Source organism: Taudactylus pleione, unplaced genomic scaffold (assembly GCF_031769625.1).
Source record: "Taudactylus pleione unplaced genomic scaffold, aTauple2 ptg000978l, whole genome shotgun sequence".
Lineage (NCBI taxonomy): Eukaryota > Metazoa > Chordata > Amphibia > Anura > Myobatrachidae > Taudactylus > Taudactylus pleione.
The window spans coordinates 548,943-573,142 of NW_028285379.1; the positions used below are offsets into that span (position 1 = coordinate 548,943).

At 53.7% G+C, this 24,200-nt stretch overlaps 1 protein-coding gene across 1 annotated transcript in view; it reads left to right on the forward strand.

Annotated features, from left to right (window-relative positions):
- The window catches only part of LOC148454563 (chondroitin polymerizing factor 2, non-catalytic subunit-like), a 360,302-nt gene extending 337,281 nt beyond the window's left edge, over nt 1-23,021 (forward strand). The window contains exons 4-5 of the mRNA XM_088460764.1: nt 15,173-15,355; nt 21,599-23,021. Of these exons, the coding sequence (XP_088316890.1) occupies nt 15,173-15,355; nt 21,599-22,861 (1,446 nt within the window). The 3' untranslated portion in view covers nt 22,862-23,021. The remainder of the gene's footprint in view (nt 1-15,172; nt 15,356-21,598) is intronic.
- The last annotated feature ends 1,179 nt before the right edge of the window (nt 23,022-24,200 follow it).

The following is a 24,200-nucleotide window of genomic DNA, read 5'->3' on the forward strand; positions in this document are numbered from 1 at the left end:
CTTATCTCCTGGCCGGCCCCACTGTGCATCAGCCTAGCGCTAGCTGTGTGTTATCTCCTGGCCGGCCTCACTGTGCATCAGCCTAGCGCTAGCTGTGTGTTATCTCCTGGCCGGCCTCACTGTGCATCAGCCTAGCGCTAGCTGTGTGTTTTCTCCTGGCCGGCCCCACTGTGCATCAGCCTAGCGCTAGCTGTGTGTTATCTCCTGGCCGGCCTCACTGTGCATCAGCCTAGCGCTAGCTGTGTGTTACCTCCTAGCCGACCTCACTGTGCATCAGCCTAGCTCTAGCTGTGTGTTACCTCCTGGCCGGCCTCACTGTGCATCAGCCTAGCGCTAGCTGTGTGTTATCTCCTGACCGGCCTCACTGTGCATCAGCCTAGCGCTAGCTGTGTCTTATCTCCTGGCCGACCTCACTGTGTATCAGCCTAGCGCTAGCTGTGTGTTATCTCCTGACCGGCCTCACTGTGCATCAGCCTAGCGCTAGCTGTGTCTTATCTCCTGGCCGACCTCACTGTGTATCAGCCTAGCGCTAGCTGTGTCTTATCTCCTGGCCGACCTCACTGTGTATCAGCCTAGCGCTAGCTGTGTGTCATCTCCTGGCCGGCCTCACTGTGCATCGGCCTAGCGCTAGCTGTGTCTTATCTCCTGGCCGACCTCACTGTGCATCAGCCTAGCGCTAGCTGTGTGTTACCTCCTGGCCGACCTCACTGTGCATCAGCCTAGCGCTAGCTGTGTCTTACCTCCTGGCCGGCCTCACTGTGCATCAGCCTAGCGCTAGCTGTGTCTTATCTCCTGGCCGGCCTCACTGTGCATCAGCCTAGCGCTAGCTGTGTCTTACCTCCTGGCCGGCCTCACTGTGCATCAGCCTAGCGCTAGCTGTGTCTTATCTCCTGGCCGGCCTCACTGTGCATCAGCCTAGCGCTAGCTGTGTGTTATCACCTGGCCGGCCTCACTGTGCATCAGCCTAGCGCTAGCTGTATGTTATCTCCTGGCCGGCCTCACTGTGCATCAGCCTAGCGCTAGCTGTGTCTTAGCTCCTGGCCGGCCTCACTGTGCATCAGCCTAGCGCTAGCTGTGTGTCACCTCCTGGCCGGCCTCACTGTGCATCAGCCTAGCGCTAGCTGTGTCTTACCTCCTGGCCGGCCTCACTGTGCATCAGCCTAGCGCTAGCTGTGTGTTATCTCCTGGCCGGCCTCACTGTGCATCGTCCTAGCGCTAGCTGTGTCTTACCTCCTTGCCGGCCTCACTGTGCATCATCCTAGCGCTAGCTGTGTCTTATCTCCTGGCCGGCCCCACTGTGCATCAGCCTAGCGCTAGCTGTGTCTTATCTCCTGGCCGGCCTCACTGTGCATCAGCCTAGCGCTAGCTGTGTGTTATCTCTTGGCCGGCCTCACTGTGCATCAGCCTAGCGCTAGCTGTGTGCTATCTCCTGGCCGGCCTCACTGTGCATCAGCCTAGCGCTAGCTGTGTCTTATCTCCTGGCCGGCCCCACTGTGCATCAGCCTAGCGCTAGCTGTGTCTTATCTCCTGGCCGGCCCCACTGTGCATCAGCCTAGCGCTAGCTGTGTCTTATCTCCTGGCCGGTCCCACTGTGCATCAGCCTAGCGCTAGCTGTGTGTTATCTCCTGGCCGGTCCCACTGTGCATCATCCTAGCGCTAGCTGTGTCTTATCTCCTGGCCGGTCCCACTGTGCATCATCCTAGCGCTAGCTGTGTCTTACCTCCTGGCCGGCCTCACTGTGCATCATCCTAGCGCTAGCTGTGTCTTACCTCCTGGCCGGCCTCACTGTGCATCAGCCTAGCGCTAGCTGTGTGTTATCTCCTGGCCGGCCTCACTGTGCATCAGCCTAGCGTTAGCTGTGTCTTACCTCCGGGCCGACCTCACTGTGCATCAGCCTAGCGCTAGCTGTGTCTTATCTCCTGGCCGGTCCCACTGTGCATCAGCCTAGCGCTAGCTGTGTGTTATCTCCTGGCCGGTCCCACTGTGCATCATCCTAGCGCTAGCTGTGTGTTACCTCCTGGCCGGCCTCACTGTGCATCAGCCTAGCGCTAGCTGTGTGTTACCTCCTGGCCGGCCTCACTGTGCATCTGCCTAGCGCTAGCTGTGTCTTATCTCCTGGCCGGCCTCACTGTGCATCAGCCTAGCGCTAGCTGTGTCTTATCACCTGGCCGGCCTCACTGTGCATCAGCCTAGCGCTAGCTGTGCGTTACCTCCTGGCCGGCCTCAGTGTGCGTCATCCTAGCGCTAGCTGTGTCTTATCTCCTGGCCGGTCCCACTGTGCATCAGCCTAGCGCTAGCTGTGTGTTACCTCCTGGACGGCCTCACTGTGCATCAGCCTAGCGCTAGCTGTGTGTTATCTCCTGGCCGGCCTCACTGTGCATCAGCCTAGCGCTAGCTGTGTGTTACCTCCTGGTCGGCCTCACTGTGCATCATCCTAGCGCTAGCTGTGTGTTACCTCCTGGCCGGCCTCACTGTGCATCAGCCTAGCGCTAGCTGTGTGTTATCTCCTGGCCGGTCCCACTGTGCATCAGCCTAGCGCTAGCTGTGTCTTATCTCCTGGCCGACCTCACTGTGCATCATCCTAGCACTAGCTGTGTGTTACCTCCTGGCCGGCCTCACTGTGCATCATCCTAGCGCTAGCTGTGTGTTACCTCCTGGCCGACCTCACTGTGCATCAGCCTAGCGCTAGCTGTGTCTTATCTCCTGGCCGGCCTCACTGTGCATCAGCCTAGCGCTAGCTGTGTGTTATCTCCTGGCCGGCCTCACTGTGCATCAGCCTAGCGCTAGCTGTGTGTTACCTCCTGGTCGGCCTCACTGTGCATCATCCTAACGCTAGCTGTGTGTTACCTCCTGGCCGACCTCACTGTGTATCAGCCTAGCGCTAGCTGTGTCTTATCTCCTGGCCGGCCTCACTGTGCATCAGCCTAGCGCTAGCTGTGTGTTATCTCCTGGCCGGCCTCACTGTGTATCAGCCTAGCGCTAGCTGTGTCTTATCTCCTGGCCGGCCTCACTGTGCATCAGCCTAGCGCTAGCTGTGTGTTATCTCCTGGCCGGCCTCACTGTGCATCAGCCTAGCGCTAGCTGTGTCTTATCTCCTGGCCGGCCTCACTGTGCATCAGCCTAGCGCTAGCTGTGTCTTATCTCCTGGCCGGCCTCACTGTGCATCAGCCTAGCGCTTGCTGTGTGTTATCTCCTGGCCGGCCCCACTGTGCATCAGCCTAGCGCTAGCTGTGTCTAATCTCCTGGCCGGCCTCACTGTGCATCAGCCTAGCGCTAGCTGTGTCTCATCTCCTGGCCGGCCTCACTGTGCATCAGCCTAGCGCTAGCTGTGTCTCATCTCCTGGCCGGCCTCACTGTGCATCAGCCTAGCGCTAGTTGTGTCTTTTCTCGTGGCCGGCCTCACTGTGCATCAGCCTAGCGCTAGCTGTGTGTTATCTCCTGGCCGGCCTCACTGTGCATTATCCTAGCGCTTGCTGTGTCTTATCTCCTGGCCGGTCTCACTGTGCATCAGCCTAGCGCTAGCTGTGTGTTACCTCCTGGCCGGCCTCACTGTGCATCAGCCTAGCGCTAGCTGTGTCTTATCTCCTGGCCGGCCTCACTGTGCATCAGCCTAGCGCTAGCTGTGTCTTATCTCCTGGCCGACGTCACTGTGCATCAGCCTAGCGCTAGCTGCGTCTTACCTTCTGGCCGGTCCCACTGTGCATCAGCCTAGCGCTAGCTGTGTGTTACCTCCTGGCCGGCCTCACTGTGCATCAGCCTAGCGCTAGCTGTGTGTTATCTCCTGGCCGGCCTCACTGTGCATCATCCTAGCGCTAGCTGTGTGTTACCTCCTGGCCGGCCTCACTGTGCATCAGCCTAGCGCTAGCTGTGTGTTATCTCCTGGCCGGCCTCACTGTGCATCATCCTAGCGCTTGCTGTGTCTTATCTCCTGGCCGGTCCCACTGTGCATCATCCTAGCACTTGCTGTGTCTTATCTCCTGGCCGGTCCCACTGTGCATCAGCCTAGCGCTAGCTGTGTCTTATCTCCTGGCCGGCCTCACTGTGCATCGGCCTAGCGCTAGCTGTGTGTCATCTCCTGGCCGGCCTCACTGTGCATCGGCCTAGCGCTAGCTGTGTCTCATCTCCTGGCCGGCCTCACTGTGCATCGGCCTAGCGCTAGCTGTGTCTTATCTCCTGGCCGGCCTCACTGTGCATCGGCCTAGCGCTAGCTGTGTCTCATCTCCTGGCCGGCCTCACTGTGCATCAGCCTAGCGCTAGCTGTGCCTTATCTCCTGGCCGGTCCCACTGTGCATCAGCCTAGCGCTAGCTGTGTGTTACCTCCTGGCCGACCATACTGTGCATCAACCTAGCGCTAGCTGTGTATTATCTCCTGGCCGACCTCACTGTGCATCGGCCTAGCGCTAGCTGTGTCTTATCTCCTGGCCGGTCCCACTGTGCATCAGCCTAGCGCTAGCTGTGTGTTACCTCCTCGCCGGCCTCACTGTGCATCAACCTAGCGCTAGCTGTGTCTTATCTCCTGGCCGGCCTCACTGTGCGTCAGCCTAGCGCTAGCTGTGTGTTATCTCCTGGCCGGCCTCACTGTGCATCAGCCTAGCGCTAACTGTGTGTTACCTCCTCGCCGGCCTCACTGTGCATCAGCCTAGCGCTAGCTGTGTCTTACCTCCTGGCCGACCTCACTGTGCATCAGCCTAGCGCTAGCTGTGTGTTATCTCCTGGCCGGCCTCACTGTGCATCAGCCTAGCGCTAGCTGTGTGTTATCTCCTGGCCGGCCTCACTGTGCATCAGCCTAGCCCTAGCTGTGTCTTATCTCCTGGCCGACCTCACTGTGCATCAGCCTAGCGCTAGCTGTGTCTTATCTCCTGGCCGGCCCCACTGTGCATCAGCCTAGCGCTAGCTGTATGTTATCTCCTGGCCGGCCTCACTGTGCATCAGCCTAGCGCTAGCTGTGTGTTATCTCCTGGCCGGCCTCACTGTGCATCAGCCTAGCGCTAGCTGTGTGTTACCTCCTTGCCGGCCTCACTGTGCATCAGCCTAGCGCTAGCTGTGTGTTACCTCCTGGCCGGCCTCACTGTGCATCAGCCTAGCGCTAGCTGTGTCTTACCTCCTGGCCGGCCTCACTGTGCATCAGCCTTGCGCTAGCTGTGTGTTATCTCCTGGCCGGCCTCACTGTGCATCAGCCTAGCGCTAGCTGTGTCTTACCTCCTGGCCGACCTCACTGTGCATCAGCCTAGCGCTAGCTGTGTGTTATCTCCTGGCCGGCCTCACTGTGCATCAGCCTAGCGCTAGCTGTGTCTTACCTCCTGGCCGGCCTCACTGTGCATCAGCCTAGCGCTAGCTGTGTCTTACCTCCTGGCCGGCCTCACTGTGCATCAGCCTAGCGCTAGCTGTGTGTTACCTCCTTGCCGGCCTCACTGTGCATCAGCATAGCGCTAGCTGTGTGTTACCTCCTGGCCGGCCTCACTGTGCATCAGCCTAGCGCTAGCTGTGTCTTACCTCCTGGCCGGCCTCACTGTGCATCAGCCTAGCGCTAGCTGTGTGTTACCTCCTTGCCGGCCTCACTGTGCATCAGCATAGCGCTAGCTGTGTGTTACCTCCTGGCCGGCCTCACTGTGCATCAGCCTAGCGCTAGCTGTGTCTTACCTCCTGGCCGGCCTCACTGTGCATCAGCCTAGCGCTAGCTGTGTCTTATCTCCTGGCCTGCCTCACTGTGCATCAGCCTAGCGCTAGCTGTGTGTTATCTCCTGGCCGGCCTCACTGTGCATCAGCCTAGCGCTAGCTGTGTCTTATCTCCTGGCTGGCCTCACTGTGCATCATCCTAGCGCTAGCTGTGTGTTATCTCCTGGCCGGCCTCACTGTGCATCAGCCTAGCGCTAGCTGTGTCTTATCTCCTGGCCGGCCCCACTGTGCATCAGCCTAGCGCTAGCTGTGTGTTATCTCCTGGCCGGCCTCACTGTGCATCAGCCTAGCGCTAGCTGTGTGTTATCTCCTGGCCGGCCTCACTGTGCATCAGCCTAGCGCTAGCTGTGTGTTTTCTCCTGGCCGGCCCCACTGTGCATCAGCCTAGCGCTAGCTGTGTGTTATCTCCTGGCCGGCCTCACTGTGCATCAGCCTAGCGCTAGCTGTGTGTTACCTCCTGGCCGGCCTCACTGTGCATCAGCCTAGCGCTAGCTGTGTGTTATCTCCTGACCGGCCTCACTGTGCATCAGCCTAGCGCTAGCTGTGTCTTATCTCCTGGCCGACCTCACTGTGTATCAGCCTAGCGCTAGCTGTGTGTTATCTCCTGACCGGCCTCACTGTGCATCAGCCTAGCGCTAGCTGTGTCTTATCTCCTGGCCGACCTCACTGTGTATCAGCCTAGCGCTAGCTGTGTCTTATCTCCTGGCCGACCTCACTGTGTATCAGCCTAGCGCTAGCTGTGTGTCATCTCCTGGCCGGCCTCACTGTGCATCGGCCTAGCGCTAGCTGTGTCTTATCTCCTGGCCGACCTCACTGTGCATCAGCCTAGCGCTAGCTGTGTGTTACCTCCTGGCCGACCTCACTGTGCATCAGCCTAGCGCTAGCTGTGTCTTACCTCCTGGCTGGCCTCACTGTGCATCAGCCTAGCGCTAGCTGTGTCTTATCTCCTGGCCGGCCTCACTGTGCATCAGCCTAGCGCTAGCTGTGTCTTACCTCCTGGCCGGCCTCACTGTGCATCAGCCTAGCGCTAGCTGTGTCTTATCTCCTGGCCGGCCTCACTGTGCATCAGCCTAGCGCTAGCTGTGTGTCACCTCCTGGCCGGCCTCACTGTGCATCAGCCTAGCGCTAGCTGTGTCTTACCTCCTGGCCGGCCTCACTGTGCATCAGCCTAGCGCTAGCTGTGTGTTATCTCCTGGCCGGCCTCACTGTGCATCGTCCTAGCGCTAGCTGTGTCTTACCTCCTTGCCGGCCTCACTGTGCATCATCCTAGCGCTAGCTGTGTCTTATCTCCTGGCCGGCCCCACTGTGCATCAGCCTAGCGCTAGCTGTGTCTTATCTCCTGGCCGGCCTCACTGTGCATCAGCCTAGCGCTAGCTGTGTGTTATCTCTTGGCCGGCCTCACTGTGCATCAGCCTAGCGCTAGCTGTGTGCTATCTCCTGGCCGGCCTCACTGTGCATCAGCCTAGCGCTAGCTGTGTCTTATCTCCTGGCCGGCCCCACTGTGCATCAGCCTAGCGCTAGCTGTGTCTTATCTCCTGGCCGGCCCCACTGTGCATCAGCCTAGCGCTAGCTGTGTCTTATCTCCTTGCCGGCCTCACTGTGCATCAGCCTAGCGCTAGCTGTGTGTTATCTCTTGGCCGGCCTCACTGTGCATCAGCCTAGCGCTAGCTGTGTCTTATCTCCTTGCCGGCCTCACTGTGCATCAGCCTAGCGCTAGCTGTGTGTTATCTCTTGGCCGGCCTCACTGTGCATCAGCCTAGCGCTAGCTGTGTCTTATCTCCTGGCCGGCCCCACTGTGCATCAGCCTAGCGCTAGTTGTGTCTTATCTCCTTGCCGGCCTCACTGTGCATCAGCCTAGCGCTAGCTGTGTGTTATCTCTTGGCCGGCCTCACTGTGCATCAGCCTAGCGCTAGCTGTGTCTTATCTCCTTGCCGGCCTCACTGTGCATCAGCCTAGCGCTAGCTGTGTGCTATCTCTTGGCCGGCCTCACTGTGCATCAGCCTAGCGCTAGCTGTGTGCTATCTCCTGGCCGGCCTCACTGTGCATCAGCCTAGCGCTAGTTGTGTCTTATCTCCTTGCCGGCCTCACTGTGCATCAGCCTAGCGCTAGCTGTGTGCTATCTCTTGGCCGGCCTCACTGTGCATCAGCCTAGCGCTAGCTGTGTGCTATCTCCTGGCCGGCCTCACTGTGCATCAGCCTAGCGCTAGCTGTGTCTTATCTCCTGGCCGGCCCCACTGTGCATCAGCCTAGCGCTAGCTGTGTCTTATCTCCTGGCCGGCCCCACTGTGCATCAGCCTAGCGCTAGCTGTGTCTTATCTCCTTGCCGGCCTCACTGTGCATCAGCCTAGCGCTAGCTGTGTGTTATCTCTTGGCCGGCCTCACTGTGCATCAGCCTAGCGCTAGCTGTGTCTTATCTCCTTGCCGGCCTCACTGTGCATCAGCCTAGCGCTAGCTGTGTGTTATCTCTTGGCCGGCCTCACTGTGCATCAGCCTAGCGCTAGCTGTGTCTTATCTCCTGGCCGGCCCCACTGTGCATCAGCCTAGCGCTAGTTGTGTCTTATCTCCTTGCCGGCCTCACTGTGCATCAGCCTAGCGCTAGCTGTGTGTTATCTCTTGGCCGGCCTCACTGTGCATCAGCCTAGCGCTAGCTGTGTCTTATCTCCTTGCCGGCCTCACTGTGCATCAGCCTAGCGCTAGCTGTGTGCTATCTCTTGGCCGGCCTCACTGTGCATCAGCCTAGCGCTAGCTGTGTGCTATCTCCTGGCCGGCCTCACTGTGCATCAGCCTAGCGCTAGTTGTGTCTTATCTCCTTGCCGGCCTCACTGTGCATCAGCCTAGCGCTAGCTGTGTGCTATCTCTTGGCCGGCCTCACTGTGCATCAGCCTAGCGCTAGCTGTGTGCTATCTCCTGGCCGGCCTCACTGTGCATCAGCCTAGCGCTAGCTGTGTGTTATCTCCTGGCCGGCCTCACTGTGCATCAGCCTAGCGCTAGCTGTGTCTTATCTCCTGGCCGGCCTCACTGTGCATCAGCCTAGCGCTAGCTGTGTCTTATCTCCTGGCCGGCCTCACTGTGCATCAGCCTAGCGCTAGCTGTGTCTTATCTCCTGGCCGGCCTCACTGTGCATCAGCCTAGCGCTAGCTGTGTGTTACAGATGTGTGTACATACATCTAACCTCCTTGCGCGTTAGACAGCCCCTCTAGTCCCGCCATGACCCAGTGGCGCTGAGCTCTTTTCATGTTACTTTTTACCTTCAAATTCCTCTTATTTGCACAGAAATACGTTATGTGATGCACAAGCTGCTTCTGCTGAGTAAAATGATATACGGCATGAATATATGGCGGGTGTATCTGTACGCGAAATGCTACGTTACAGCGTCAGTGGCATTAATCGGTCCTGACACGCCTATATTTGCCTAAACCTCCCGTTACCTCCCCAAAACACTGACTACCCATCACTCACTTTGCGAATATTGCTCCTCTGTGTGGGCGTAATCGCAAGACAATCAGTTCGCGTGTGAATATCGGCATTGCGCACATGACTGAATCAGGGCCGTTATGCACTTGTCACCTCTTCTTACATCCCACCCAAAGATGGTTCTAGAGTCTCCCATGGGGGGTGCACATGAATCCGCCATGGCGCAGAGCATTGGTCTGCATTTTTTCTTCAGGGTCCATAGGCTCCACAGGGAGACCTTGGGGTGTAGGTGATGGCTTGGACATCTGGGCACCACGCAGTTAAAATTTTGCTCCCAGGATGCACCGTGCCACTCTCCCTATACCCCGCTCCCGAGCCAGGGGCACCTCAGTTTTGTGCCCGGCCGGAGTTGGGTCACTGTAGACGCATCGGGGCAGAACAGATTTGGGGATCGCGGTGGAAGCTCAGGGTCTTTGCTAGCCAGACCTCGCGGGACTCCCAGGATTGCGGCCGGACGTACGGCGATCATGTAAGGTGGATAACTGCTTGCGGTGATCGGCGTGATAGCAGTCCTTTCCTCCGGATCTCAGGGAACAGACCGGGGATGACAGCAGTGGAGCCAGGCCATATACCCTGCGCTTCCACTAGACCACCAGGGACTCGAAGCTGGACAGGAACCGGAGTCCCAGGGGTTAATTTCCGGCCAGGGGAGGCAGCCTTCCCTGTTTAGCGGCTCCTCCCCTCAGCTCAGCGCCTCTCCGCTAAGGTCTGGCTCTGCTGAAGCGACTCTCCTCCCATGGGCACGCCCCCTCTGAGGTCCCTGGCGGCCATTTTCTCTCACTGGCAAGTCACCGCTCTCAGGAGGTCACGGAGTCCGGTCCCCCTACATACATCACCTCCTGGTCAGCGTATGTGGCACTATAGCCTGCCAGGCACTGAGTCTGCGTAGTTACATTGTAGTGCCATAGTGCAGGTGTTTTCTCTGCATTATATGTGACTTGTGCTAGCGCTGTCTGTGGCTCTAAGTCATCCTGTCAGACATATTATAATACCTTTGCTTTTTATCTACTGCGCTAACAGTACATGGTGTTGTCAGGGTCATTTCTGATCCCTCACATTTATTGCAAACCTTTGTGTGGTCTGTCACATACACTGCGCCATTTTTGAGCCGGTGGTTAGCCAGGAATAGTATTTTGGCTCCCGCCTAGTGTGTGACATACTCAGGGGTTGCATTATACTTCCTGCTGTCATGGAAGTCATATGCGGCAGGTTTAGGTGAGGAGGAGATGGTACAAGATAGATTATGTGTGAAATGCTATAATCCTCCAGGCCCTTCTAATGTCTCGGTCCCTATGCAGGATCCCCCCTGGGCTTCCTTTGCTCAGGTATTGACATCTATTGCGGACCGTTTGGTAGTACCAACTGTTTTCCCCCCTATAGGGTTCCCACAGCAGTCTTATTCCCTCACAGGGGTTGCATCAACAGGTAACAGCCGTGCAGGTACCTCCTGTGCCTCCACCATGGGTGGATACCCTCTCTAGCTCAGTGCAGAGCCTGGCGGCCGCCTCTACTGCTTTCCAAGCAACGTTTGCAGTCATCTCAGTCTACACTACATACCAATGCTGAGATGTCATCTGATGACGGAGAGATTGTGCCTGACGCTGACTCTCCGCAGGAGGCGGAGACTCGGTCTAAGATCAATATTCCTGCTCTGATACGAGCTGTGCGTTTAGCCTTAGTCATTGAGGAGGACGAACCACCAGCACCACGGTCCAAACATGCTCTGTTCAAAGAAATAAGGGTTCTGCAGAATTTCCTTTATCTGATCAGCTAGTGGATCATATGACGGCGGCTTGGCAATCACCTGGGAAGCGTTACCAGCCTCAGAAACACCTAGCCTTCCTGAGGAACACTTTGCTAATTAGGAGACACCTCCTGCGGTGGCTTCTTATGTTATGCGCTTAATTAAGAATGCTACATTACCTATGCCATCCAAATCTTCCCTTAGAGAACCTACGGATAGGAAGGTAGAACTTTGCCTGAAATCGATTTAGTCTCTTTCAGGGGCAACCGCCAGGCCGTCCATGGCTATCTCCTGGGTGGCCAAGGCTATAGAATTTTGGGCAGAATCCCTTGAGGACTCTTTTCCTGCAGATGTTTCCAGAGATCAGGTAACATTAGTGGGAAACCTCCGTGATGCAGCTGCATATATTAACAAAGCTGCTTTGGATGTCAGTCTGTTGACTTCCAGGATTTCGTCTGCTGCTGTGTCACCTCGCTGTTCCTTGTGGCTTGTTTGGTCCGGACTTACCAGCTGCCAATGTCTCCACAATCTGGTCTAATCAGCATTTCTGCCATCTGCTTCTACGGGACCACGGACCTTGTCCTTTCGGCCTAAAGGTCAAGCCTTTCCTCTGCAGTCAGTCCCCAGAAAGACTGCCAAGCTCAAGAAACAGGCCTGGAGTACAAGACGTCCAACTTCCAAGTCAGAAGATAAACCCTCAGCCTGACGGGACGGGCCTCCCTCTGGGGGATCCCCGAGTGGGAGGCCGACTTCTTCAGTTCACCCAGTGCTGGTGTCAGACCATCACAGACACTTGGGTAAGAGAAGTGGTCTCCCACGGGTACGCCCTCTCGTTTCGCAGAAGGCCTCCCCACCAGTTTTTCTGCACATGCCCTCCTTCAGACAAGGCCTTGCAGATCCAGAAAGCCATTCAGTCCTTCCTGCAAGCAGGGGTCATTATACCAGTTCCGTTACCCCAGAGAGAGACGGGTTATTTTTCCTCTCTCTTTCTGGTCCAGAAGCCGAACGGATCTCATCGGCCTATACTCAATCTCAAATCCCTGAACAAATTCCTCAGGATACCTCAATTCCGGATGGAAACCCTACCCTCAATCATAGTGACTATGGGACCTGGGGATTTTATAGGTATCACTGGATATTCAGGACGCATGTACCCATTGCGCCCTCTCACCAGCGTAGGCTATACAACAGCAGCACTTCCAGTTTCGGGCTCTGCCTTTTGGCCTGTCTACTGCACCTCGGGTGTTTACCAAAGTTATGGCTATCATGGCGGCCCACCTGCGGGGACAAGGTGTCGGACTGCTACCTTACCCGGACGGCCTTCTATTGTTGGCAGGGTCTCCAGAAGTACTCCACCACCATCTGCAGCTAACAATTTCTGTTCTCCAGACACACGGGTGGTTAATCAATTGGAAGAAGTCATCCCTGACTCCATCCCAGAGGATGCTCCTTCTGGTTAGCCCTGTTGGATTCCCAACAGCAGAGGATCTTTCTGACTGCAGACAAGATCTCCAGTTTACAGATGCGAGTACGCAGATGTCTCCACAGTTGCCGAGTGTCAATCAACTCAGCAATGCAAGTTCTGTGTTCCATGGTCTCGACATTTGACATGGTGGAATATGCCCAGTTTCATTCCAGGCCTCTGCAGAAACTGATCCTATCCAGGTGGAACGGATTACCCCATCAGATAAAAGCACAGACGAGGGTGCTCTCTCCGGAGGTGCGTCTGTCTCTTACCTGGTGGTTGCTGACAGACCGTCTCACCAAGGGACCCCCCTTTTGGATCCCGGACCGGGTTGGGGCGCAGTGACCGGCACACTCTTTTCAGGGTCATTGGACAGTGGTGGAAGCGGCCCTGCCAATCAACATATTGGAACTTTGGGCTGTCTTCCGAGCTCTCAAGCTGGCTTACATCAACCATCAAGGAGGAACTCGAAGTCAGGCGGCAATGGCAGAAGTGTCACGCATTCTGACATAGGCGGAAGGTTATCTCCCAGCCATATCGGCAGTGTTCATACCAGGAGTTCTCAATTGGGAAGCTGACTTCCTCAGCCGTCACGACGTGCATCTAGTGGAATGGTCTCTTCATCAAGAAGTGTTTCAGCTCCTAGTGGACAAGTGGGGCCTTCCGTACGTGGACCTCATGGCCTCTCGACAAATTTACAAACTGCCAGTGTACGGGTCCAGAACAAGAGATGCCGAGGCGATCTTGGTAGACGCCCCGTCAGTATAGTGGACCTTCCAGTTGCGTACCTGTTTACTCCAGTCTCCCTTCTTCCTCGAGTCATTCGGAAGTTCAAACAAGAAGAAGGTGCGGTCCTGCTGGTGGCTCCAGCGTGGCCCAGGCGTCATTGGTACTCAGATATTCGAAGTCTCTCCATCGACACTCCATTCCTGCTGCCTCAACATCCGGACCTGTTGTCTCAAGGTCCTTGCCTTTACCCGGACCTGGGTCGTCTGGCTTTGACAAGGGATTCTCCAGCTCTGTAGTAAACACCATGCTCAGAGCGTGTAAGCCAGTCTCTGCTCGGATCTATCACAGAGTGTGGCAGACCTATTTTCAGTGGGGAAACAAAAGAAAAATAGATTCAGGCACCAAGCTCTATTGGTGTAAGAGAAACTTAATGCTGCTCCCTCATCATGGGTGATCAGTATTTTCAGTGGTGTCGTCCCAGAGGTTATGATCCTCTGGTGTTTCGAATACCTAGGATTTTGGCTGGATCTCGGTCTCCGCCTAGCCTCACTGAAGGTGCATGTCTCTTCCCTTTCAGTTTGGTTCCAACGCAGGATTGCTCCTCTTCTAGATATTCGCACTTTCCTACAAGGTGTCCTCTGGATTCAGCCTCCCTTTGTTCCTCCAGTGGCTCCTTGGGATTTGGCTGTGGTCTTTCGGGCTCTCCAGGCCCCTCCATTTGAACCCCGGACTTACTGGATCTAAAATGTTTTTCTTCTGGCCATAGCTTCCGCTAGAAGAGTGTCAGAATTAGGGGCGCTCTCCTGTCGCTCCCTATTTCTGATATTTCACCAGGACAGGGTGGTACTTCGGACTTGCCCTGGGTTCCTTCCTAAGGTGGTTTCTAGTTTCCACATTAATGAGGAAATGATTGTACCGGCCTTTCAGTCTCCAGGCCTCTCGGCAGGTGAGGCCTCATTGGATGTGGGTCTATGTAGACCGTACCAGTTCCCTTCGGAAATCAGACTCCTTGTTTGTCCTCTATGGATTCCACAAGAAGGGATGGCCAGCCAATAAACAGACATTGGCTAGATGGATTCGTATGACGATCTCTGAGGCTTAAACTCATGAGGGCCTTCCAGTGCCGCCCTCTGTAACTGCTCATTCTACTCGGTCTGTGGGTCCCTTGTGGGCAGCTCACCGTGGCGCCTCGGCTGTTCAGCTTTGTAAGGTGGCCACATGGTCTTCTGTCCAGACCTTTCTAAGGTTTTGTGCCTGTGATACCTTTGCCTCTCAGGATGCTTCCTTTGGGCGGCGGATTCTCCTCTCAGCGCAGGAGCGTCCCCACTCTTAAAAGGACTGCTTTGGGACATCCCCCAAGATCTCCCTGTGGAGCCTATGGACCCTGAAGAAGAAAATGAGAGTTATGGTAAGAACTTACGTTTGTAAACTCTTTCTTCGAAGTCCATAGGGTCCACAGGGGACCCACCCTGACGCACCTGGCTTCAGATGGGCTTCATTCTGGTCACCAGTTTTCCGTCTCCTGCCATGTGAGAATGTGATTCTTGTGTGTTCTAGACTTCCTTCTCTCTCTCTTTTATCCTCCTCCGGCCTTTGACTTATTACGAACTGAGGTGCCTCTGGCTCGGGGGCGGGGTATAGGGAGAGTGGCCCGGTGCATCCTGGGAGCAAAAATTCAACTGCGTGGTGCCCGGATGTTCAAGCCATCACCTACACCCCGAGGTCTCCCTGTGGACCCTATGGACTTCGAAGAATGAGAGTTAACAATGGTAAGCTTTTACCATAACTCTCATTATATCGGAACCCTTTACTCACCCAATGAACCATAAATGAGGAGTCACAGGGCAAAGCGCTGCGGCTAGATGTATAAAGTTCCGCTGGCATATGCCCCTATCCAGTAAAATTCAAATGGAGAGCGGTGATGAGGGGCAATTGTCGAGCATCAAAAAAGGGTTAAAGTGCAGATTTAATCCAGGTTTTCTGCTGATAGTTTACAATGGTTGTAGACTATTTCTGTGATGGGTACAGTGATGTCTCTGTTCCCTCTCTGTGGTGTCCCAGTAACCCTCTTCATCTCTTGCTAGGGTTTGCGGTACGTGTCATTTGCCCTCCCAAGAAATGCGGTTGTAGAAAATATAGATGGCGCGGTATTGGGTGCCTGCATGTCTGTTCATCCTGTGAGGGATGCTGGACTCATGTACAGACTACAGCGTAAACTCAGCCAGATCCGGCTGCACAGGACGTACAGCAAGATCCACCGACTCCAGGTAATCGGCACCTCTCGGGGTTCTCTCTTGGCTGAGACGGACCCTTTTCTGTCCTCTCATACCCATCTCTTCTCCGCACCTTCTCTGTCCTCTCATACCCATCTCTTCTTTGTCCTCTCATACCCGTCTCTTCTCCGCACCTTCTCTGTCCTCTCATACCCATCTCTTCTCTGTCCTCTCATACCCATCTCTTCTCCACACCTTCTCTGTCCCCTCATACCCGTCTCTTCTCCGCACATTCTCTGTCCTCTCATAACCGTCTCTTCTCTGTCCCCTCATACCTATCTCTTCTCTGTCCTCTCATACCTGTCTCTTCTCTGTCCCCTCATACCCATCTCTTCTCTCCACCTTCTCTGTCCTCTCATACCCATCTCTTCTCTGTCCCCTCATACCCGTCTCTTCTCCGCACCTTCTCTGTCCTCTCATACCCGTCTCTTCTCCGCACCTTCTCTGTCCTCTCATACCCGTCTCTTCTCTGTCCCCTCACACCCATCTCTTCTCTGTCCTCTCATACCCGTCTCTTCTCTGTCCCCTCATACCCATCTCTTCTCTGCACCTTCTCTGTCCTCTCATACCCATCTCTTCTCTGTCCTCTCATACCTGTCTCTTCTCCGCACCTTCTCTGTCCTCTCATACCCGTCTCTTCTCTATCCTCTCATACCCGTCTCTTCTCCGCACCTTCTCTGTCCTCTCATATCCATCTCTTCTCTGTCCTCTCATACCCATCTCTTCTCTGTCCTCTCATACCCGTCTCTTCTCTGTCCTCTCATACCCGTCTCTTCTCCGCACCTTCTCTGTCCTCTCATACCCGTCTCTTCTCTGTCCTCTCATACCCATCTCTTCTCCGCACCTTCTCTGTCCTCTCATACCCGTCTCTTCTCTGTCCTCTCATACCCATCTCTTCTCCGCACCTTCTCTGTCCTCTCATATCCATCTCTTCTCTGTCCTCTCATACCCGTCTCTTCTCCGCACCTTCTCTGTCCTCTCATACCCATCTCTTCTCTGTCATCTAATACCCGTCTCTTCTCCGCACCATCTCTGTCCTCTCATACCCGTCTCTTCTCTGTCCCCTCATAACCATCTCTTCTCTGTCCTCTCATACCCGTCTCTTCTCTGTCCCCTCATACCCATCTCTTCTCTGCACCTTCTCTGTCCTCTCATACCCGTCTCTTCTCTGTCCCCTCATACCCATCTCTTCTCTGCACCTTCTCTGTCCTCTCATACCCATCTCTTCTCTGTCCTCTCATACCAGTCTCTTCTCCGCACCTTCTCTGTCCTCTCATATCCATCTCTTCTCTGTCCTCTAATACCCGTCTCTTCTCCGCACCATCTCTGTCCTCTCATACCCGTCTCTTCTATGTCCCCTCATACCCATCTCTTCTCTGCACCTTCTCTGTCCTCTCATACCCATCTCTTCTCTGTCCTCTCATACCAGTCTCTTCTCCGCACCTTCTCTGTCCTCTCATACCCGTCTCTTCTCTGTCTTCTCATACCCGTCTCTTCTCCGCACCTTCTCTGTCCTCTCATACCCGTCTCTTCTCTGACCTCTCATACCCGTCTCTTCTCTGCACCATCTCTGTCCTCTCATACCCGTTTCTTCTCTGCACCTTCCCTGTCCTCTCATACCCGTCTCTTCTCTGCACCTTCTCTGTCCTCACATACCCGTCTCTTCTCTGCACCTTCTCTGTACTCTCATACAAGTCTCTTCTCTGTCCTCTCATACCCGTCTCTTCTCTGTCCCCTCATACCCATCTCTTATTTGTCCTCTCATACCCGTCTCTTCTCTGTCCCCTCATACCCATCTCTTCTCCGCACCTTCTCTGTCTTCTCATACCCATCTCTTCTCTGTCCTCTCATACCCATCTCTTCTCTGTCCTCTCATACCCATCTCTTCTCCGCACCTTCTCTGTCCTCTCATACCCATCTCTTCTCTGTCCTCTCATACCCGTCTCTTCTCCGCACCTTCTCTGTCCTCTCATACCCATCTCTTCTCTGTCCTCTCATACCCATCTCTTCTCTGTCCTCTAATACCCGTCTCTTCTCCGCACCATCTCTGTCCTCTCATACCCGTCTCTTCTCTGTCCCCTCATACCCATCTCTTCTCTGTCCTCTCATACCCGTCTCTTCTCTGTCCCCTCATACCCATCTCTTCTCTGCACCTTCTCTGTCCTCTCATACCCGTCTCTTCTCTGTCCCCTCATACCCATCTCTTCTCCGCACCTTCTCTGTCCTCTCATACCAATCTCTTCTCTGTCCTCTCATACCCGTCTCTTCTCTGTCCCCTCATACCCATCTCTTCTCTGTCCTCTCATACCCGTCTCTTCTCTGTCCCCTCATACCCATCTCTTCTCCGCACCTTCTCTGTCCTCTCATACCCGTCTCTTCTCTGTCCCCTCATACCCATCTCTTCTCTGTCCTCTCATACCCGTCTCTTCTCTGTCCCCTCATACCCATCTCTTCTCTGCACCTTCTCTGTCCTCTCATGCCCATCTCTTCTCTGTCCTCTCATACCAGTCTCTTCTCCGCACCTTCTCTGTCCTCTCATACCCGTCTCTTCTCCGCACCTTCTCTGTCCTCTCATACCCGTCTCTTCTCTGTGCTCTCATACCCATCTCTTCTCTGTCCTCTCATACCCATCTCTTCTCCGCACCTTCTCTGTCCTCTCATACCTGTCTCTTCTCTGTCTTCTCATACCCGTCTCTTCTCCGCACCTTCTCTGTCCTCTCATACCCGTCTCTTCTCTGTCCTCTCATACCTGTCTCTTCTCTGTCCTCTCATACCCATCTCTTCTCCGCACCTTCTCTGTCCTCTCATATCTATCTCTTCTCTGTCCTCTCATACCCGTCTCTTCTCTGTCCCCTCATACCCATCTCTTCTCTGTCCTCTCATACCCATCTCTTCTCTGCACCTTCTCTGTCCTCTCATACCCGTCTCTTCTCTGTCATCTCATACCCGTCTCTTCTCCGCACCTTCTCTGTCCTCTCATACCCGTCTCTTCTCTGTCCTCTCATACCCGTCTCTTCTCTGTCCTCTCATACCCGTCTCTTCTCCGCACCTTCTCTGTCCTCTCATACCCGTCTCTTCTCCGCACCTTCTCTGTCCTCTCATACCTGTCTCTTCTCTGTCCCCTCATACCCATCTCTTCTCTGTCCTCTCATACCCATCTCTTCTCTGTCCCCTCATACCCATCTCTTCTCTGCACCTTCTCTGTCCTCTCATACCCATCTCTTCTCTGTCCTCTCATACCAGTCTCTTCTCCGCACCTTCTCTGTCCTCTCATACCCGTCTCTTCTCTGTCATCTCATACCCGTCTCTTCTCCGCACCTTCTCTGTCCTCTCATACCCGTCTCTTCTCTGTCCTCTCATACCCGTCTCTTCTCTGTCCTCTCATACCCGTCTCTTCTCCGCACCTTCTCTGTCCTCTCATATCTATCTCTTCTCTGTCCTCTCATACCCGTCTCTTCTCTGTCCCCTCATACCCATCTCTTCTCTGTCCTCTCATACCCATCTCTTCTCTGCACCTTCTCTGTCCTCTCATACCCGTCTCTTCTCTGTCCTCTCATACCCGTCTCTTCTCTGTCCTCTCATACCCGTCTCTTCTCCGCACCTTCTCTGTCCTCTCATACCCGTCTCTTCTCCGCACCTTCTCTGTCCTCTCATATCTATCTCTTCTCTGTCCTCTCATACCCGTCTCTTCTCCGCACCTTCTCTGTCCTCTCATACCTGTCTCTTCTCTGTCCCCTCATACCCATCTCTTCTCTGTCCTCTCATACCCATCTCTTCTCTGTCCCCTCATACCCATCTCTTCTCTGCACCTTCTCTGTCCTCTCATACCCATCTCTTCTCTGTCCTCTCATACCAGTCTCTTCTCCGCACCTTCTCTGTCCTCTCATACCCGTCTCTTCTCTGTCATCTCATACCCGTCTCTTCTCCGCACCTTCTCTGTCCTCTCATACCCGTCTCTTCTCTGTCCTCTCATACCCGTCTCTTCTCTGTCCTCTCATACCCATCTCTTCTCCGCACCTTCTCTGTCCTCTCATACCCATCTCTTCTCTGTCCTCTCATACCCGTCTCTTCTCTGTCCCCTCATACCCATCTCTTCTCTGTCCTCTCATACCCGTCTCTTCTCTGTCCCCTCATACCCATCTCTTCTCCGCACCTTCTCTGTCCTCTCATACCCGTCTCTTCTCTGTCCCCTCATACCCATCTCTTCTCTGTCCTCTCATACCCGTCTCTTCTCTGTCCCCTCATACCCATCTCTTCTCTGCACCTTCTCTGTCCTCTCATACCCATCTCTTCTCTGTCCTCTCATACCAGTCTCTTCTCCGCACCTTCTCTGTCCTCTCATACCCGTCTCTTCTCTGTCTTCTCATACCCATCTCTTCTCCGCACCTTCTCTGTCCTCTCATATCCATCTCTTCTCCGCACCTTCTCTGTCCTCTCATATCTATCTCTTCTCTGTCCTCTCATACCCGTCTCTTCTCTGACCTCTCATACCCGTCTCTTCTCTGACCTCTCATACCCGTCTCTTCTCTGACCTCTCATACCCATCTCTTCTCTGTCCTCTCATAGCTGTCTCTTCTCTGTACTCTCTCCCTCATAGCCGTCTCTTCTCTGCTCCCTCATAGCTGTCTCTTCTCTGTAATCTCTCCCTCATAGCCGTCTCTTCTCTGCTCCCTCATAGCTGTCTCTTCTCTGTACTCTCTCTCTCATAGCCGTCTCTTCTCTGCTCCCTCATAGCTGTCTCTTCTCTGTCCTCTCTCTCTCATAGCCGTCTCTTCTCTGCTCCCTCATAGCTGTCTCTTCTCTGTCCTCTCTGTCTAATAGCTGTCTCTTCTCTGTCCTCTCTCTCATAGCCATCTCTTCTCTGCTCCCTCATAGCTGTCTCTTCTCTGTCCTCTCTCATAGCCGTCTCTTCTCTGCTCCCTCATAGCTGTCTCTTCTCTGTCCTCTCTGTCTCATAGCTGTCTCTTCTCTGTCCTCTCTCTCTCTCATTGCCGTCTCTTCTCTGCTCCCTCATAGCTGTCTCTTCTCTGTCCTCTATCTCTCATAGCTGTCTCTTCTCTGCTCCTATAGCTGCCTCTTCTCTGTACTCTCTCCCTCATAGCCGTCTCTTCTCTGCTCCCATATAGCTGTCTCTTCTCTGTCCTCTCTGTCTCATAGCTGTCTCTTCTCTCTCCTCTCTCTCTCATAGCGTCTCTTCTCTGCTCCCTCATAGCTGTCTCTTCTCTGTCCTCTCTCTCTCATAGCTGTCTCTTCTCTGCTCCTATAGCTGCCTCTTCTCTGTACTCTCTCCCTCATAGCCGTCTCTTCTCTGCTCCCATATAGCTGTCTCTTCTCTGGCCTCTCTCTCATAGCTGTCTCTTCTCTGTTCTCTCTCTCTCATAGCCGTCTCTTCTCTGCTCCCATATAGCTGTCTCTTCTCTGTCCTCTCTGTCTCATAGCTGTCTCTTCTCTCTCCTCTCTCTCTCATAGCGTCTCTTCTCTGCTCCCTCATAGCTGTCTCTTCTCTGTCCTCTCTCCCTCATAGCTGTCTCTTCTCTGTAATCTCTCCCTCATAGCCGTCTCTTCTCTGCTCCCATATAGCTGTCTCTTCTCTGTACTCTCTCCCTCATAGCTGTCTCTTCTCTGCTCCCTCATAGCTGTCTCTTCTCTGTCCTCTCTCTCTCATAGCTGTCTTTTCTCTGCTCCCATATAGCTGTCTCTTCTCTGGCCTCTCTCATAGCTGTCTCTTCTCTGTTCTCTCTCTCTCATAGCTGTCTCTTCTCTGTCCTCTCTCTCTCATAGCTGTCTCTTCTCTGTCCTCTCTCTCTCATAGCTGTCTCTTCTCTGTCCTCTCTCTCATAGCTGTCTCTTCTCTGTCCTCTCTCTCATAGCTGTCTCTTCTCTGTTCTCTCTCTCTCATAGCTGTCTCTTCTCTGTCCTCTCTCTCTCATAGCTGTCTCTTCTCTGTCCTCTCTCTCATAGCTGTCTCTTCTCTGTTCTCTCTCTCTCATAGCTGTCTCTTCTCTGTCCTCTCTCCCTCATAGCTGTCTCTTCTCTGTTCTCTCTCTCATAGCTGTCTCTTCTCTGTCCTCTCTCTCTCATAGCTGTCTCTTCTCTGTCCTCTCTCTCTCATAGCTGTCTCTTCTCTGTTCTCTCTCTCTCATAGCCGTCTCTTCTCCTCACTTACCACAGAACTGATCTGTCTCCACTTTCTTCTTCTTTATCCCTCATCATTTCTGTTTCATGATTGTGTTACAGAGCGAGATTCGGAACCTTTCCTCTCTGACCCCAAATGGAGAACCCGGTCTCCTGTGGCCGTTTGGTATAAATCCACCTTTCAACCCTACATCCCGTTTTGACGTGTTGACGTGGGAATATTTCACAGAGAGCCACATGTTCTCCTGCCCTGATGGTGCTCCCAAGTGCCCTTTACACGGAGTATGGCGGCTGGATGTACAACAGGTCCTGGAGGAAGCTATGGATCAGCTGAACCACCGATACCACCCATGGCTCCGCTTTAAAATGCATCGCCTGCTGAATGGGTATAGACGCTTTGACCCTACTCGGGGTATGGAGTACACACTTGACCTTTTGCTGGAGGCTACCACTGAGAGGGACCATGTCGGAGTGATAACCAAACGCCTTAGTCTCCTGCGGCCCCTTGGCCTTGTAGAAATTCTTCCTATGCCTTATGTGACTGAGATCACAGGAGTCCAGGTGGTCTTACCGCTGATGCCCGCCGATGTTAGTCATGTTGCAGGTTTTCTTGATGCCTTTGCATCAAACCTTCTTGACCTGCAGGAGAATGTGGCCCTGACTGTACTGCTTGTTTATGACATGGGCTCCTCTGGGCAAGAGAAGGATGTCTTTGCGGATGTACGGGGCATGGTGTCGGAGTTGGAGAGGAGGTATTCATTCCTGCGCTTGGAATTGTCCATTGTCCACACTGAGTTGCCTTCTCAGGTCCGGCTCATGGAGTTGGTATCCAAAAAACATCCAATGGACACTCTTTTCTTTCTGGTGAGTGTTTGGAGCGAAGTGACGACAGGCGCACTGAACCGTTGCCGGATGAACGCCATTAGTGCCTGGCAGGTCTTCTCCCCAATCCATTATCAGGAATACAGCCCTGATGTACCACGACCCAGCTTCTCCGCCCCGCCTCCAGCAGAGTTTCTGCGCGATGGCCACTTTGACCGTCTGTCTTCCTCCGAGTTCTGCTTCTATAACTCTGACTTCATGGGGGCAAGAAGCAGGATGGTGGCAGAGGTGGGTGTGCAGGAGGAGGAGGATGAGGACAATGGCAACATAGAACTTCTGGAACTTTTTCTGCGACACTCGGAGCTGCACGTTTTCAGGGCGTTAGAGCCAGCATTAGCGCAGAGGTTCTTCTTGAGAAAGTGCAGTACCCACCTCTCAGGTGACGGTTACCACCGCTGTGTGCTCAACAACCTGGAGGCAGTGAGCTCCCGCATCCACCTCGCTACGGCTCTGTTTGGCCACGACCAGAATAACAGTACGTAGGCCGGCACCCAAGCAACAGCAAGTCCCACAAACATGTAATAAAGTGTCCATATGCAATGTGCCAGGACCATGAGATGTGTTTATATATATATATATATATATATATTAATACATCAAAGGGCCACAGTATAACATGACATTTATTTTGACCTCTTGTAAATATGCATATAAAAAATTATGTTGTCTGAAAATGGATTGTCACTTGTACAGAATGTTTGTTTGTGTGTGTGGGAATCGGTATGAATTACCGCTGGACCCCTGGCCGGCTGTACAAATCCCGACAGTGGCTGGCTGACAGAGGAAGAAATCCTGATCGTCCCTAGGTAAGTATAAACTAACCTATTTTTTCCCCCTAACACCTCCTTTAGGATGCCTAACCCCAACCCCCACCCCTCTGCCTATCCCTAATCCTCCCTCTAAGTGCCTACACCTAACTCCCCCTTCCCTGATGCCTAACCCTAACCACCCCCCGTGGGTGCCTAACCCTCCCTCCCCCTAGCCTAACCCTCTCCTCCCCGGGAACCCTAAACGTCCCCCCCGTGGCTGTCCGCTGCGGCGCCCGGCATCCACTCAATCGGTCTCCCAGCATCGGTAAAATGATAAGCGTCTAGATTTAGACGCCTGTCATTCGTCCCTCATCGGGATTAAATTGTCATACAATCAACCTAATATACGGATCTGTACTGGTCCTCGGCAAATCCCCAGCCTGGCGTGCTGGCCTATCTGTATTTTCAGTGCAACCCTGTTTTCTTGTCTTCTCCATCTTTCATCCACTAATGATCCCCGGTTCTTCTGCATGGAACACTGACCGTTATATCACTTACACACAGTTATATTACCTTAGTTATTATATCTTATACTACACACGCTGTCATATTACCTCATCTCCTGCCTCACACACCGCTCAGTTATTATATCACTTATACTACACACACTGTCATATTACCTCATCTCCTGCCTCACACACCGCTCAGTTATTATATGACTAATACTACACACTGTCATATTACCTCATCTCCTGCCTCACACACCGCTCAGTTATTATATCACTTATACTACACACACTGTCATATTACCTCATCTCCTGCCTCACACACCGCTCAGCTATTATATCACTTATACTACACACGCTGTCATATTACCTCATCTCCTGCCTCACACACCGCTCAGTTATTATATCACTTATACTACACACACTGTCATATTACCTCAGTTATTATATCACTTATACTACACACACTGTCATATTACCTCATCTCCTGCCTCACACACCGCTCAGTTATTATATCACGTTTACTACACACACTGTCATAATAACTGAGCTGTGTGTGAGGCAGGA